Raw genomic sequence first — 17,438 nt, 5'->3', positions numbered from 1 at the left:
TCATTGAACAGTGTTATGCATGGCAAAGAAAACTTTACATCAATTTTGTTGACTTCGAGAAAGCATTCGATAGCATCCACAGAGAAAGCCTATGGAAGATTGTTAGATCGTATGGGGTGACGCAACACCTTATCCAGCTAATAAAGAGTTTCTACAACAATTTCAAGTGTACAGTTGATAGCAGTGATCTACACTTCCAAGTAAAAACAGGCGTCCGTCAAAGTTGTGTTATGTCATGAACACTTTTTATCATAGCCATTGACTGGGTAATGCGTCAGACAACATCAGATTCTAACAGACGCATTAGATGGGGCATACACTCAACACTAGAAGATCTAGACTTCGCCGATGATATTGCCATGCTCTCTCACACGCATCAGCACATACAAGAGAAAACCAACAGGCTACAAAATTATGCAGGACAAATTGGATTGAACATCAATACCAAGAAGACAGAAATCATTACATTGAACATCAGTAGACCACCACCAGTCATGTTAGGCGAGCAAGAACTGCCTAATACCAACACTTTTACATACCTTGGCAGCGTGGTAAGCACAAATGGTGGTGCAGAGGCAGATATCCAACTAAGACTCTGCAAAGCAAGGACAGCCTTCAAGAACCTACAAACTGTATGGAGATCAGGGCAGTACACCATCCGCACTAAACTCCATCTTTACAGAAGTTGCATCCTGCCAATATTATTATATGGGTCTGAGTGCTGCATGGAGGATAACAGAATGTGACCAACAGAAGTTGTCGACCTTCCATACAAAGAGTTTGAGGAGGATCTTAAGAATCTTCTGGCCACAGAAGATATCAAACGAAGACCTTCTCAACAGATGTCAACAAGAAGATATGGCCATGATCATAACAAAGAGACGATGGAAATGGATAGGCTATGTCCTTCGCAAAGACCAAGATAACATCTCAAGAACAGCCCTGTTTTGGACACCTGAGGGGAAACGAAAGAGAGGAAGGCCTAAGATAACATGAAGACGAACAGTAGAAGCAGAGATGAATCTTACCATCAAACCTGGGGAACTCTGCAAAAGAAGGCAACCGACAGACAGGGATGGAGATAACTCGTTGCTGCTCTACACGCCAGAGAGCGTAATGGGCAGTAAGTATGCATTCACCAAAAAAACCCACAATGTTAAATACTTTTCATGGTTTTTTTATTTAAAAAAAAATATAGAACACCTGCACGAGTCGTCTTCGTAGGTTTCAATACATTTATATCCTGCATCAAATCAAAGCTAGGTTTGATCTCTAAAATCTCTCATATGCAAACAAAACAACATTTCTATCACTCCGGAAAAAATCACCAAAAAAAAAAAAATCATTCAAAACAACGGAGAGCTAAGCTTAATGGTATCACTCTTTCGATGGTGAAATCAAACTTCATAAGCGTTGTTTTAACGAGCCATTAAATAAAATTTTAATGTAATGAGCCACTTTAAGTGCCCCTGTTAATATAATCAACCCATAGTTTTATCCCAAAATTATAATTTTCATCATTTTGTCAGTGGAACATTAATCTCAGTTTTGGTTGATTGTATTATGGGAATATAAAAACGAATGGAATTGTTTGTATGATATAAACCATTGTTTTTATACAACCAAAACAGCGATTCCTTCAATAAGTGAATCATTCAAAACAGAATTTCGTAAAGTTTTATTTTTATACATGTTTTGTACGCTAATTTTGTATCAACAGTACATTTCTTCATTTACGTCATATTACACATTTTTAAAAAGGTTAAATTTTTAAAAGACAATTCCGAGGTGCACCGTGCAGCATCTAGATACATATTTTTATTTTTACTCGGATATTTTATTTATAATATCAATAATCAAGAATTGAGCATACGTTAACTATGTGAAATGAAAGTCAACTTAATGTCACCCCACTGTTCCTTTTCAAACACATGCAATACTTATATGAAAATATCTCACGGGATTAAATATTATGAACAGAAATGTCACTTTGTCTGACTCATGTGTGTATAAATAACACCAGTTAATCGTTAATAGAAACCTTGTTTGCAATCATCGATTTTTCTATATAAATGTAAGAATTATCACTTGGCGTTGCTATGAAAAACAGATAATGTACTTGTAGATAACTAAGTACTATTTATAAATTAGAATATATTAACAATCTATTTTTGGTATAAGACTGTTAACCTGCGTACATTACAGACTTGTTGTGTATTAGACCATATACAGTTCATCCCAAAAGTAAATACCATCAACGTATATATTGTTAAAAATGCTTCGTTACTTTTCCTACGTTAGTTCCGGGACGTGTTAAATAAAAAATGGAGGGTCGACGTGAGGAAAGGTTAGGGGGGAGGGAGGGTCGACGTGAGGAAAGGTTAGGGGGAGGGGGAGGGTCGACGTGAGGAAAGGTTAGAGGGGGAGGGGGGGGGGGGAGGGTGTCGGGGAGGGGGTCAAAGTGGATGCGACAACAGTCTTTTTTCCCTTCTTTTTATAAATGCTAATATAGATATACCGACCTGAATGTTATTTTTTTTATATCATTATTTCTTTATCTATTTGTTTATTTATTGCATTTAGTTTTGGTGAAGTTCAATTATTCATTGACCGCCTTTCGTTTTGGTGAGGTACAAGTAAATTCGGTGAATTCCAGGCATGCAGCGATGATCCTGTGCTCGACATCTGTTATAAATAAATAAATAGATAATCATCGACAATCAAATCGATAATCAGCACTTGAAAAAATATTTGTTTCGGGATAAATAATTAATTTTTGATAGCATACATTCATGGGTGTTCAGATCATTTCATGCAATCTATAATTAATTTCTCTTGTGCGTGTACTATACTAGTACTATTTTACCAGTTACTCATGTATATATGCAATACCTTGTATAGTTACTAGCATACAAATGTATCAAAATTAACAACAGGCTAGCTGGTCTTTCGGTAGTTTCGTATTCTATGACCACACCACAAAATCCTAGATCTGCTTACTCTAACCTACTCAGTGAATCATTGTTTTATAGACTCTCAATATTGATGTCAGGGGAAGAGATTTTAAGAAAGTTTGAGGATTTGTGTTCAATCCCATTGTAAATGTCATACATTGTAATATCATAAAAAAAAGATACACGCAAAACATGATACACGATAGACCCGATAAAAGCGAAACACGATAGAAAACGGAAAACATGATAAACGCAAAACACGATACGATAGGATACGCGCGCACGATACGATAGGATACACGCACGATACGATAGGATACACGCACGATAGAAGACGATAGGAATGTCAAGAGTAACGTTGCGGGTACTGTATTATGGTAGATGATTGTATAATATATAATGGTAGATGATTGTATAATATATAATGACAGATGATTGTATAATATATAACGGTAGATGATTGTATAATATATAATGGTAGATGATTGTATAATATATAATGGTAGATGATTGTATAATATATAATGGTAGATGATTGTATAATATATAATGGTAGATGATTGTATAATATATAATGGTAGATGATTGTATAATATATAATGGTAGATGATTGTATAATATATAACGGTAGATGATTGTATAATATATAATGGTAGATGATTGTATAATATATAATGGTAGATGATTATATAATGGTAGATGATTGTATAATATATAATGGTAGATGAGATTATAATATATAATGATAGATGATTTTATGTGGTGGTAGATGAGTATATAGGCGATGGCTGATGAAGGAATATTGTGGTTGATGTGGTTTTGGTGTTAAATGATGGTAGATGATTATACCGGGGCGGATCCAGTATTTTCTTTAGGGGGGGGGGGTTCCTACCATTAATTTGGGGTTTCAAAGGGGGCACCTTCAGACCCCCCCCTTTCTTGATCCGCCACTGTTATATGTGGTGGTTGATGTGATATGTGGTGGAAAATGATGGTATATAGTTGTATTTGTATGTGTAGATGATGGTATGTGGTGGTAGATAAAGGTTTGTGGTGGTTGATGTGGTGTCTGATGGTACATGATGGTATATAGTGGTTGCTGATGGTACATGATGGTATATAGTGGTATCTGATGGTACATGATGGTATATAGTGGTTGCTGATGGTACATGATGGTATATAGTGGTATCTGATGGTACATGATGGTATATAGTGGTTGCTGATGGTACATGATGGTGTATAGTGGTATCTGATGGTACATGATGGTATATAGTGGTTGCTTATGGTACATGATGGTATATAGTGGTTGCTGATGGTACATGATGGTATATAGTGATTGCTGATGGTACATGACGGTAGGTGATGGTATGTGGTGATTGATAATGGTAAATGATGTTCTTTATGATAACTTAGTTTGAAGTTGACTTGAGTCGTGATATGTATGCAGATCCAAATCAGAGAAATTCACTATTATATAGATACCCATTTCCGTCCCTGCCCGGGGTTGAATTCACGACCCGTGGAACCAAATCTCCTAGCAGCGTGCGACATATATAATCTACTGTGTAATTTATATATTAATGTATTTAAGCATTGAAAGCACTAAAATGACCAACGACACGAACAATATGGAATTGTCAAATTTTCGGGACAACCCATCCCTTCATGATGACAAATCATTTATATACATCTATTTATTTATCTATCCCCTTATGTGTGACTGTGTGTGCGTGCGTGTGTTACAAGAAAATGAAGTGAAAATACCTAAAAGTTTAAAATTTATTGAATTATCCATTAAAAATTGCGACGTAACTGTTTAAGAGATAATGCTTTGTGGACTTACTGAAATCCTAACCGTTGTAGATGACCACACCCCCTCCCTCTCTCTCTTGTAAAACTATTTATATACATGTATATATATATATATATATATATATATATATATATATAATTGAATATACAATGAATACTCCCATCTTGATGGAATGGAGTTTTATGCTATTCATTATAAATAGTATTATAACTGATCGATTTCATAGGGACAGTTCACAATGGCGGATCCAGAAATTTCGAGGTGGGTGCATGGGTGGGCAAAGTATGGGAACTGTCTTAAGGCCCCTAGTGGAGTCCAGGGGTTAAAACCACTGAAACTAAGTACTGAGTTCTGACAAAATAAGACGTATGTATATTAATTGATGTTTTTGAACACATGATTCTTCTATTTCTGTCTTCTTAAAAGTGGATCATAATGATTAACTATTGAAACCTTTAGAATGTATTTATTGTATTACTCAAAGTTGAATTTTATCATTGCATGCATGGCAAAAAGGCTTATCATAACAATGTTTTCAAACCAAGTCATTATAAATGCCCAACTACATTAACAATAAGAGAATATGTACCATCCACCCCAATGAAAACGTGTTCTGAAGTGCCAGAAAAGAAAATATTATACGGAGTGCCCGACTGAAATGTGCTTCAATTCAAGCCTGTTAATATTACACTGTTTATTATATTCTGTATCCATTTGAAAAAAATAAAGAGTATGTCAAAATGAGTATGTCTATTGCATATATCAACATTATATTAGTGTTGTGGAACTCAGTCCTGCATTGTATATATAATTTGTAATGTTGAAGTGCATGTTATGCCCATTTTGGGCCCTAAATTGAGTTTATCGTGAAGAGCAAGCTTATTTCATCACTCTTTTTTTTTCTTCTTCAAATTTTTCATTAATTATAATCAAACCATCTATTTACGTTGTGTCCTTCGTTTCAAAACCCATTCACTATGCTTAAAGTTTACCGCTTTACAAACTAATTAATCATGAATTCACGTGTTTGTCGGCTGATAAATAATTTTTGAGCGCGCCTGTACTACCCACAATGCTTTGTAACCCCACCCAGTGCTGTCAATTTGACGTATGGTGGTCTTGAAATGTCGGCTAGAGAGAAACATCTAGGAGATTTCATGTGCAGATTAGACATTTCCAGCCACATGAATGGATTTATACTAGTATAGCAATATCGAAGGATATATAGAGTGTATCTTGGGTGGTTGCTGGGTGTTGATAAACCCAGGGAATTTTTTTAAGGGTCCAGTTTGTGTTGCGACACCGACCAAACAAAATTACGTCCTTTTCGTACATTATGGGATGTTTTAAGCCGAAGGGAGGACCTGACGGCGAGGATGACAAGAAGGCCAAGGAGGCAAATAAAAGAATTGAAAAGCTTTTGGCCAAAGATAAGCAGGTTTACAAAGCAACCCATCGTTTGCTTTTGCTAGGTATGTGAAGGAAAATAGAGTTTATGTAGCGTTATATGTATCGGCTGTTGACCTGACATTCCCCCCTCGACTCCAAAATGGACGAGTCTGTATTAAAAATATTTTTTTGCATTTTAAGGTGCCGGGGAATCTGGAAAGTCAACAATCGTAAAACAGATGAGAATATTGCATGTGAATGGATTCGGACCAGAGTAAGTATTGACTTAGTTGATCTTCAATTAGACAATATCTATTCTTACTTTATATCATATTATGTATGCATAGTTGAGAGTCTCGTGGAGGGGTTACCATATTACAGTTACAAAACGCGAGAATTGTTACAGTTTATTAGTTTTTTAAGACATACAATACTCTTGTGTTTCAGTGAACGAAAGCAAAAGATAGAGGATATTAAAAAGAATATCAGAGATGCAATTTTGGTAAGTAATTAAATGGAATTTTATTGATTACCACCATCTTGGAAAACATGGCCGCCAATACACATTTTGCAATCGATGGGTTTGCGACCAATAGCAGTTTGTTAAGATAATACAGGATTTGTTTAAGTTTTTGTATGCATGCATATGGAATATGTATGCAGCAATATGTTAATGTCTTTGTTTTCTTCATGAATATATAACCAGTTTAATGCACCCAATGTATTTTAAGGAGAGTGTAAATTCAGATGATGATGAGATGCAATAAACAGCTCTGCATTTGGTTTGACAAATAACAAACATGAAGAAAAAAAACCCCAACTAAAACAAAAAGATCATAAACTTTATATTTAATGGGGTTTTTTCCCTTCTGAATGTTACCCCGTTAATTGCTAACTTCATTTTCTAAGTATGTTTCCAGTGTTAATAAGATTGGTTGTATGTAATGGTTGAATTGGAAAGGTCGTATGCTAGAAATTTTGACCAACAGACCTGTATAGTTTGTTGGTTGAAAATAGAATGAAGTTGGTTCAGATGAAAAACAAATATCTTTTCATTATGTTAGGAAGGTACATGAGGTTATCATTGAAAAACATAAGATGTGTTATAAAGTTGTGGTGTTAGACATTTTGAAATTTGCAATTTTAGTGATAGTACTCAAATGTACAATTTATAGATTGTCATTCTAATGCCTTAATCTACAGAGCTAACTATACAAGTGATGAAATTTTAAAAGGTCAAATAAAGTACTTTCGATTTTATATAAAATTTGTCACAATGGCCTACTTTGACAAATTTTGTCAATGTGTTATGTTCCTATTCCTCCTTTAAAAGGGGGGTAGAAAATGGAAGACATTCATTTAGATTTAGTCAAATAGGTTTAGTTATTGTCAAACTTTCTCATGCACTTGATAATTATGCAGTTTGAATTTATACATGTTGTTTTTCAAAACCTGAATAAACACACACCTAGCAGATGTCTAAACAAGTATTAAAGATTAAGACTGAAATTTTGGGGGGGGGGGGGGGAAATATGAATTTAAAAAAAAATCATAATTCTTATTATTGCATTGGGAAAGGATACACATGATGTCAATTTGTCTTTGATACACAGTCAGATTTAATAGGTCCAACAATGGTTAACATTGCTACATATAACTGTTTGAAAAATGATATCATGTCTACTTTGGTAGTCTTGAAGACAGAAATTTTGGAAACTGTCTTCTTTTGCTAATAAATATCCTGTGACCAACAACAGATGTTAATTTTTTATTATCCTCAATGCCCTACAACTTTCTGGAAATTTTTAAATTTGGTCAGATAACTAACAGTGGTGGTCATGGAGATAAATCAAAAATAGAAATGATGGTGTATAATCAATACATTGTAATTTGATATATTCAGTGGCAGATCTGGGTGGGGTGGCTACTAGGGTTACACCTACCTACCCTTTGATTGAACATTTTTACAACAAAAATTCTGGATCCATCTGAGATTGTACCCCAACAATTTCTGATATTCAAACATTGACAACAGTTACAAGTATGTTTATTAATGAAGTTGAAGGCTATAATTATAGAAAATCTATACTTATGTTAACAATTTTTGCCATTAAACTCCGAAACGCTTGCTCAAGAGTTTCTGTCTGCACCTTTAATATTGTTTAATGTGTGAGGTGAAGTCCTTGAGCTATAATAGAATCTTACTTGATTCATTCATATAGTGCATTAAGTTTTCAATTATTGCATTTGATGAGAAGAAACGGTGTGCATTCATAATTTTGCCCTTAAATTGGCATACTAGACGAGACAAAAACTTCCATTATAAACACATTCGCAATACTGAGTTTCAAATATTGAAATTATGAATGACCGTTCATTTTGTTTTTGGTTAACTATTTGGCATGACGGATTATGATTGCATTCGTAAAATCATTTTCTAATTTTTAATACAGAGAGAGATCATTCATGCTACATAAAAAGCTTTAAATTATTTAATTTGGAGCTCCAAGTGACTTTCTAATATAAATCCAGTTTTATTTACTGTATATGATATCAATATATTTATAACATAACTATTGCATGCAACTATTCAAATGTTTTTCTTTAATTTATTTGAATTAAAGATATCATTCATTCAATTAATGTGCGCAACAATTCAAACATGCAGTAAAACGTCCTTCTTCTATGCAATGTTATTTATTTCTGATTTCCCGCGTTTACGCGGGGTGTCATTTAGTTGTGTAGAAATTTAAGAATGTGTTAGATCAGGGATTTACCCGTCTTAATTTTGTCTCTAGTTACGGATGCATTCCCAATCCAAAAAATAACCGATATTTTTCCAATTTTCCATCTTTTCCCCAATCATTTGTCCTTAAAATTTCATACATAGAGAGTCAGAAATAATTGATATTAATTTGTTTTCCTTTGCACAATTATAAAATGAGTAGGGAGTATTGATGAAACGATTGTCGGCGACAATCGATTGTCGATCGTTTTTGGCTCATCGATTCTATTTTTCATAATCGATTGTCGCTTGTACACTAATTAATATCTAATCCGAGATTCATCTGACTGTTACTCCCGCTTTTATATCGAGACATGTGCGGGGGAGAGTCAGAGTGGACTCCACATTGAAAATTGGGAATTCAGTGACACCAGCTAGTGTGTATACTGCACATATCCATAAAACTAAATAGAAATAACTCCAAAAATGATAGACATTATTAACTACATGTAAATACAGATTATATCGATCATTGATCGAAACACGTTTTTTCGATTATGAAATTTTCCCGATTTTTCAACACTTGTAGTGACCATGATTGTAAAAAGCAATCAACATTCCTCAGAAAACTATGCTACATCAGGCGACGAAATTAAGGGGAAATACTAGCGAGTTAAAAATTGAAATTGCGAGTAAAAAAATCACAAGTGATCGCAACTTTTAGCGAGTGAAAAAACCCCGATCTTTTCTCGGATTTCCTCGGTTAATTGGCTGTACTTTGAAGTTTACAATAATATTGTCTTGTGCATAGAAACGCTTTACAGAATGAATATACAAGTATTGAAAAAGTAAACGTGGATCGAATAAATAACTAAGGCCAAGGTCATCTCAGTCAGTGATGTCGAACTTCAAGCACACTTTGGGTGTGTCAGTGACGTCGGATTTAAATTGCAGGCATGTTGATATCTCATCTGTGTCTAGTACCAGGGATTGAAATTAACTTTTTTCACTACTAGCAAATTTTAGCTTGTAGATTATTTTCCAACTAGCAAAATTGAGCTTTTACTAGCATTTTTCAATCGATTGCTGTTTTACAGGAATTTAAGAAAACAAACATGTATCTATATCAAAATATAGGGAAAATCTTTTAAAATCTTCTTTAAAGTGCAATGATAAAAATAATATTGAGAATTCTTTCATTTAAATTTTAATGAATTATCAGACAAAATACATGTATCATTGTGCATGATGAGGATCGTAGGGTACACTTGTGCGGCAAACTCGCTGTCCAGAGATCTACTACCTATTTACAACATCATGTGGTTTGAAATCTTGAAGACTGTTTGCGTCAATTCAAACTATATCTTCAAAACTTTTGGAAATTTCATCTAAAAGTTCTAGGTGAAAAAAGCTCCAAGTGTTTTGACTATAGACTACAGAAGAACACTGCGTGAAACGTGACACTAACACTTTCATGTGTTGTTTCATGTAAACACGGACGAGATCAACATGCTTGCTATTTAAATCAGACGTCTCTGAGACGCCTAAAGTGTGCATGAAGTAGGCCATCTTCGACATCACTGACTGAGATGACCTTGGCCTTAGCTATTTATTCGATCAACGTTTACTTTTTCAATACTTGTATATATTCATTCTGTAAAGCATTTCTATGCACAAGACAAAATTATTGTAAACTTCAAAGTACAGCCAATACACCAAGGAAATCTGGAAAAAAGAGCGCTTTTTTTTCACTCGCAAAAAGCTGCGATCACTTGTGATTTTTCACTCGCTATGTCAATTTTTAACTCGCATTTAGCGAGTATTCCCCCTTAATTTCGTTGCCTGGTGTCTACATGAAACAACACATGACAGTGTGTCACTGTTTCACGCAGTGTCCTTCTGTACTCTATAATCAAACACTTCCGAGTTTGCTGGGTTTTCTTTTCAACTAGAATTTTTGAGATGAAATTTCCAAAGTTTTGAACAGATAGTTTGAATTGGCGCAAACAGTCTTCAAGATTTCAATCCACATGATTTTGTAAATAGGTGGTAGATCTCTGGACAGCGAGTATGCCGCACAAGTGTACCCTATGACCCTCACCATGCACCATATATATGTTGTCTGATAATTCATTAAATTTTAAATGAAAGAATTCGCAATCTTATTTTTATTATTGCACTTTAAAGGAGGTTTTAAAAGATTTCCCCTATATTTTGATAAAAGAGACATGCTTGTTTTCTTAAATTCATGTGAAAAAGCCATCGATTGAAAAATGCTTGTAAAAGCTCAATTTTGCTAGTTGGAAAGTAATCCACTAGCTAAAATTTGCTAGTAGTGAAAAAAGGTAATTTCGATCCCTGCTACATTATACAAATATTTCAAAATGGGATGTTTTTGTTCTGACTTGGAGAATTCATATATGAACAGAAAATTTGCTTGATTACTTTAAGTCTTTTTGATCCGATTGAGTTAAATTGCAGAATTTGTGAAAGTGTATAACTTAAAAAGCTTGATATGAAATAAATGCTTTGAAAATTTTATTCCAACAGTGATATCCAAAGAATACGGCATATACCGTATTTTGCCTAATATAATACGCACTTTTTTTTAGAATATATTTTTGTGCCAGAAAGGGGTGCGTATTATATACCACAATAGGTTTTTGACCTTTTTTTCCAGATGAAACTCGGCGATTAAGTAGTGTAATATTTCACTCAACGACCAAGGCTTAGGATACTTTACGCCTTTTCACGTTCACCTATTTATTAACTAGAAAATTCGACCTCAAGAAAATTACTACAGAAACGTAAAATTGCAGAAAATGTGATATGTATACTTACAATATCTAAATAATTCAATTATCGTGAAACAAACAACCAATCAAATTGAATTGGATCTGACTATTCATTACATCACATGCCACCATTATTGAAAGCATGTGTACACAATAATGCCTTGTCACGTGCTAAAATTGTTGGAAAATAATTTTGTCACTTGCTAAAAGTTGGTTTACTGTAAGTTTTATGAATAGGCCTAATTTTTAATGAAATACTAATTTGAATCTTTGAAATAACTATTCTTGCGTAAAAGCGTGTGTTTTACGAAGCCATTGTTGTGTACACTGCTTTTGTTAGATACCCCCTCCGGGTAAAGAAATACCTAACAAAATTTTTTTTCACACATTTTAATAGTCATCGTAGTTAACGAGGAGTTGATAATTTGCATCTTTGTACCTACCATGGTGTGTTGATTACAGTAAAATAAGCGATAGTTTAATTGTTTAATTTTATTTTTATAACATCGGCTATTTAAGTTCAGTTAAGACTTTAATGCTACAAAATCTCATGCTTTGCTGAAATGAACAGGCTTGTCCGGGTTGATATTTCCCTGAAGATTCTCATTGAAGATTACCGCGATGTTGACCTCATCTCAAAAAGTTTGCAAATTATTGTGCGTTGTTTAGAATTCATTATTTCTGCAAAAATATTAAGTGAAAATTAACACTAAGTATACAATAAAGATTACCGCTTGGTCAAAATTTTTGCTGCATGTTATACACCCGAAGTGCGTTTTTTCACCAACTTTTAGGCTCAAAATGGGGGGTGCGTATTAAACACCACTGCGTATTATATTCGGCAAAATACGGTAAGCTATACTTGCCCCCTAATTTAGACCCCTTTGCAAAAAATCTTGATGGTTGAGGTCGCTGAACATACATGTATTTACATTTATAACACCTAATATTCAGAATGCCTCGAATGTAATCCCTTCATAAAGCAACTACGCTTAATTTTGGAAAGCATTTATTTGTTTATAGTAGAACTATCATATGGTTGCAGAAAGAATTTACATTCTGCTGTTTGTTTTATTGACTTGATATTAAATCTAAACCTTTTTAATACCAACGAAATAGCTTTCTCCTCCGTACTTGTCCATTGATGTAAATACTACCTTATATGGCATATGCAAATAACTTGACAATTGGAAGTTGAAACTTCAGTACATCAAACATGGCGCACAAATATGAATCGAAAAAAAGGAATATATCGAAATTGTTGAAAACGGTAGAATAGAGCCTCACAAATCGTAAGTTGCAGGTTATAAATTTATATATTGACTAAGAAACATAGAATATCATTTTATTTACGTAAAGAAAGTCAACAAATGTTTAGAATGATTGAAAATGTTGTGGAAGTGAATCACTCCTGCATTTATCCTAAGGAGTTGTAGCCCTCTCTCTCTCTCTCTCCCCCCCCCCCCCTCGGAAAAAAAAAATCGGAGAGGGCTTCATTATTGCAGCTACCCGCAGACCCGTCATGGACTCCGACTAAAAATAATAATTTTACTTAAGAGCCCTGATATTGTGTATTAATTATAACTCGTAGTAGGAAAAAATCTAGGTAAAACGTTAGTACGCTCTAGTACTTGAACCGAGAGTTCACAGTGTCCCAATCCGACTTGTGTGTTGAGCGTCAGTCAATAAGTGTGAATTAAAGATAATTAGATAAGATGCAAAGTGAAGAACATTTTTCCACTGGCAGTTATTTATTTTTATTTCTTATCTAATTATTCATTTATTTTTTACAAATTCGAATCTATATTTGAACATAAATGTTTGTCTTTCGGTAGCCATTTTTATTGGAATCGAGAGTTGTGTGCGCATAGTTTGTAAACTTTGGTAGGTTTTACAGATTGTTGGCAAACAAAACTAGTACGCATCTATTTTATCACAATAATAATTTGATTAAAATGCTGTTTTATATTGCATAGGGTTGTTGTGATGATAGGAGATTCGGGGAAGTAATTCTGGCGTGGACGATTAGTCCGAGGCCATGTCACGAATGATTAAAAATAATTCTTAAAATTGATCTGTTTTGTACTGCTCCCATTTTAATTGTCTTATATAAAAAAAGACTCATTGAATATGCATGGGACTCGTCAAATTATCACTGGACTCATCAAATTTTCATGGGACTCTAGCTGCTTATAAACCACGAGTCTGGGACTCGTCCTGAATAATTTCCAGTGACAACCCTGCTGAACCGAACATGATAACTGATTATCGCTATGATAAACAATCGAAATTCGTAAAATGTAAATGTTGCAGTATCAAAGTAATAGAAATACAATATACATGCAAATGCAAACGTATTTTAAAAATCCCCAACTATAAACTAAAACTTTTACCGCTTTTTAAAGGTCTGTTTATTTACCTGTCAAATAAAACATTCAACATGAAACATTACACTATATTGGTGTCAAATTCATTAACTGATTTCTCGAACCCTCGGATATCAAGAAGTTTTTCTTCGGTCCTAACAAGTTCGATATATCAAAGTTTACCTTAATGCTTGTTTTCCTTTCCCGACCCTAAATTTCAGAGAAGGGTACATAAGTAGGTATAAAAAAAAAAATTATAGCCAGCAGAATTTTGTTTAGTATGAAATGTTCATGACCATTAACAAAGTTAGATACCTAAATGTCATGAAGCACATAATTCCATGTTTCCTCATCAAACTCTTAAAGTCGGTTCTTGTGTTAAGTTCTGCTTTGATTGCCACATTTAGCAATTAGGGGAAGGTGTTGATATTTCGGACAGTACTCCATGTATTTCGGAAATGCTAATTATCTAACCACTGAACATAGGTATATTGTACATGTATATTGGTTGATTCAACGAACGCTTTGGTTTCATCGGATTTTTTCCTGCTATTTATGCCACAGAAAATAAAGTCGGGTAGAATGTTGCAACTACTGACAATAGTGGTGTTATTTCGGACACATGTTGCTATTAATCGAAGCAAGATTCGTAGAGGGTGAATGGTGTTATAACTTTGGACAGTTTGTAAATTTGGTTACTGCCATTTATTTTGTGGTTCACTGGCATTTTATGCTTTTGATTTTGCACATTGTTAATTTATAAAAATTTGGTAGTGATTTTGATTTTGTTTATATGTTAATCTACCAGAAAATATTTCAACAGGACTTGATTTTGCTGATCAAACAAAATGGATGCTGACATCTTTTAGAAAGTCATATATTTAAATCAACCAATCGGAGCTGAGTTAAACATGCACATATAATTAGGTGTTTTCCATTTTGTAAATATATCAAGTTTGGAAATAAGCTTAAATTGAGAACAAATAATATTAGAAATGCAGATATAATGCTTCTTATTGACTATCGAAAATATTACACCCATCCGAAATATCAACTCTCTCCCTTACTTGAGAACACAACTTGCACACCTGGACGCCCAAAAGTGTCTTGTCTCCTCGCTCCTCGTGTAGACAACATTTCTCCCTCTTGATCTAGCAGATCAACATGTGTTATCAAATTTAAACTAAAGTACATGTACATGTTCCGATATGCAAAGAACCAAGATGGCTGCCTTCATGGTTGACACTTCGTTGGTTTGTGGCTCAACGAATCCTTGTGCAGTGCTGATAATTTCTGTTTATCAGTATTTCTTTACATTTTTAAATGCAAAGACTTGTACAGAGTAGTTTTGTCTTTTTTGCATTAAATGTTGAGGAATGAAGCTGATTTTGGCCTATGTTCTATGATATTTAATCTAACTTGGTGCAGCTTACACTTCTAATAATCTGCTTCGTGGATTATATAGCGTAAACTGCACCAAGTTAGATTACATTGTAAAACGTAGGTCAAAATTAGCTTCATTCCATAGATAAATATATGGTTGCTTTATTAGAACTTCTTTGTATAGAGTAGTATTGGAGGGAAATGAGATTTTTTTGTGGTTTGTTTTGCAGTCAATAGTGGGGGCCATGGCCAGTCTTAATCCACCTGTCCTTTTGGAAAATCCAGATAATCAGTTCCGTGTGGATTACATGTTGAACGTAGCAAGCCAGCAAGACTTTGACTACCCAGCAGTAAGTCTCCATCTCACAGATTTATTTATATGTCACTTATTTAACAATATATAGTATTATGTACATTGTTGGCTGTATTTTATCATACAAAGTTTCAGTGAGTGCAATGTGGTAGCAATATCATTGTACCTCCTTACAATAGGAAGCTCTGATTGTCATCCATTGAAAATTTAATAAAGAATGCCAAAGAATATTTTTGTGTCCTAGTGCGGTACTTTTTCGTTTGATCTTAGCTATACTTTAAATCAGAAATTCAACATACAATAATTTCCAGGGGAGGAGCTTAGCTGCACTGTAACTTCCACGAAACCGAACTTCAACTTCCAAGTTTTGAACATGGAGAAGCAACAATTTTGTAACATTTATGCAATGATGAAAACATAAGAAATGCAATATATAAAAAAAATTAAGCATAATTGATATGTTAAATTAACACACATCAATATAAATGCATGTAATAATTTGCACATGAATATTGTATATATAGCTTAAGTCTGTGAATAAATACTCAATATTGTGCCCAATACCTCATGCGCGTTTTTTTCTTTATCTATTACCATGTATATTTGAGATAAGGTAATGACAGCCAAATCATTTTGAAACTCGTAAAAAGTCTATCTCACCGATCTCCATGTCAAATGCAGCGATTTTCATCCCTACTTAACTTTTGACAACCCTGGACTTATGATGTCACATGTGCAATTTTGCAATGATATGAATATTCATGACACAAGACATTTACAAATCTTTCTTTTCTTTGTATAGAATTTATTGTACAGAGGAGAGTGGCAGTGTCGTCGCTGTGCGGCTCAACTGCCATGCTCCTCTGTACAATGAATTCTATACAAACAAAATAAAGAACTGTAAATATAACATTATTTTAAGAAGCATGAAATTTAGTTTGCAACGTAATCAATTACAACAGAGCTTACATAATTTCCAGTGCACAAATTGATTAAGCAATTGGAATGAATATTCCAAAGCGGGAGTTAGTAATATCTTGTTGATACCTTGTAAGTGAATTCAGTGAAGTATTTGGATCACGAATTTTGAGATAATGTAACTTGCTGGAAAAACACTTCTCTTTATGATGGACACATAGGGATCACTTTGTTCAGAGTCTGCATGTCCATTTGTCTGTTTGCAAGAGTTACAATTAGTTTAATGCAGGTAGCTTATTTAGTTTTTATACATGCTTATAAATCATTAAACTGTAAAGTTCTTTTTAGAATTCAAATTGAATAGTATGGAATAATTTTTAGTTAAACATTGAATTAGACATTTTAGAATTCATTAGTGTTACTGAATAAGTATATTTCATGTTAGTTTGCATTGTTGAAAGCAATTTTGAAAAACTACAAAAATCATGAATTTTTTTTGAATTATCAAAACAAGATTTGGACTAGTTACAAAGAAATAATTATCAGCGCGAGTGGTGTGCTTATGTTGAATGTTTTACTGGATTTAAATACTCCCTAGTCTTTGTGTATTCAAAATTTAATATGGCGAAGTTCAAGTTTTGATAAAGAATAATCCCTTAGGTCAATTTTTTTTCCAGATTTATTAAAGCAACTTCTACATTATTATAACCTTCCATGACTGAAATCGGAAGAGCATAGTCTAAGCTTCAGTAGAGGTGTTACTTATATCTATCTATCTATCT

The 17,438-nt window shown here is 33.8% G+C and overlaps 1 protein-coding gene across 1 annotated transcript in view; it reads left to right on the top strand.

The window, feature by feature from the left end:
• Positions 1-5,846: 5,846 nt before the first annotated feature.
• The window catches only part of LOC125651968 (guanine nucleotide-binding protein G(s) subunit alpha-like), a 39,363-nt gene continuing 27,771 nt past the window's right edge, over positions 5,847-17,438 (top strand). The window contains exons 1-4 of the mRNA XM_048880826.2: positions 5,847-6,239; positions 6,358-6,430; positions 6,604-6,658; positions 15,656-15,775. Coding sequence (XP_048736783.1) covers positions 6,104-6,239; positions 6,358-6,430; positions 6,604-6,658; positions 15,656-15,775 — 384 coding nt within the window. The 5' untranslated portion in view covers positions 5,847-6,103. The remainder of the gene's footprint in view (positions 6,240-6,357; positions 6,431-6,603; positions 6,659-15,655; positions 15,776-17,438) is intronic.

This window comes from Ostrea edulis, chromosome 1, assembly GCF_947568905.1.
Source record: "Ostrea edulis chromosome 1, xbOstEdul1.1, whole genome shotgun sequence".
Taxonomy (NCBI): Eukaryota; Metazoa; Mollusca; class Bivalvia; order Ostreida; family Ostreidae; genus Ostrea; species Ostrea edulis.
This window is presented reverse-complemented; position numbering and strand designations above follow the sequence as displayed.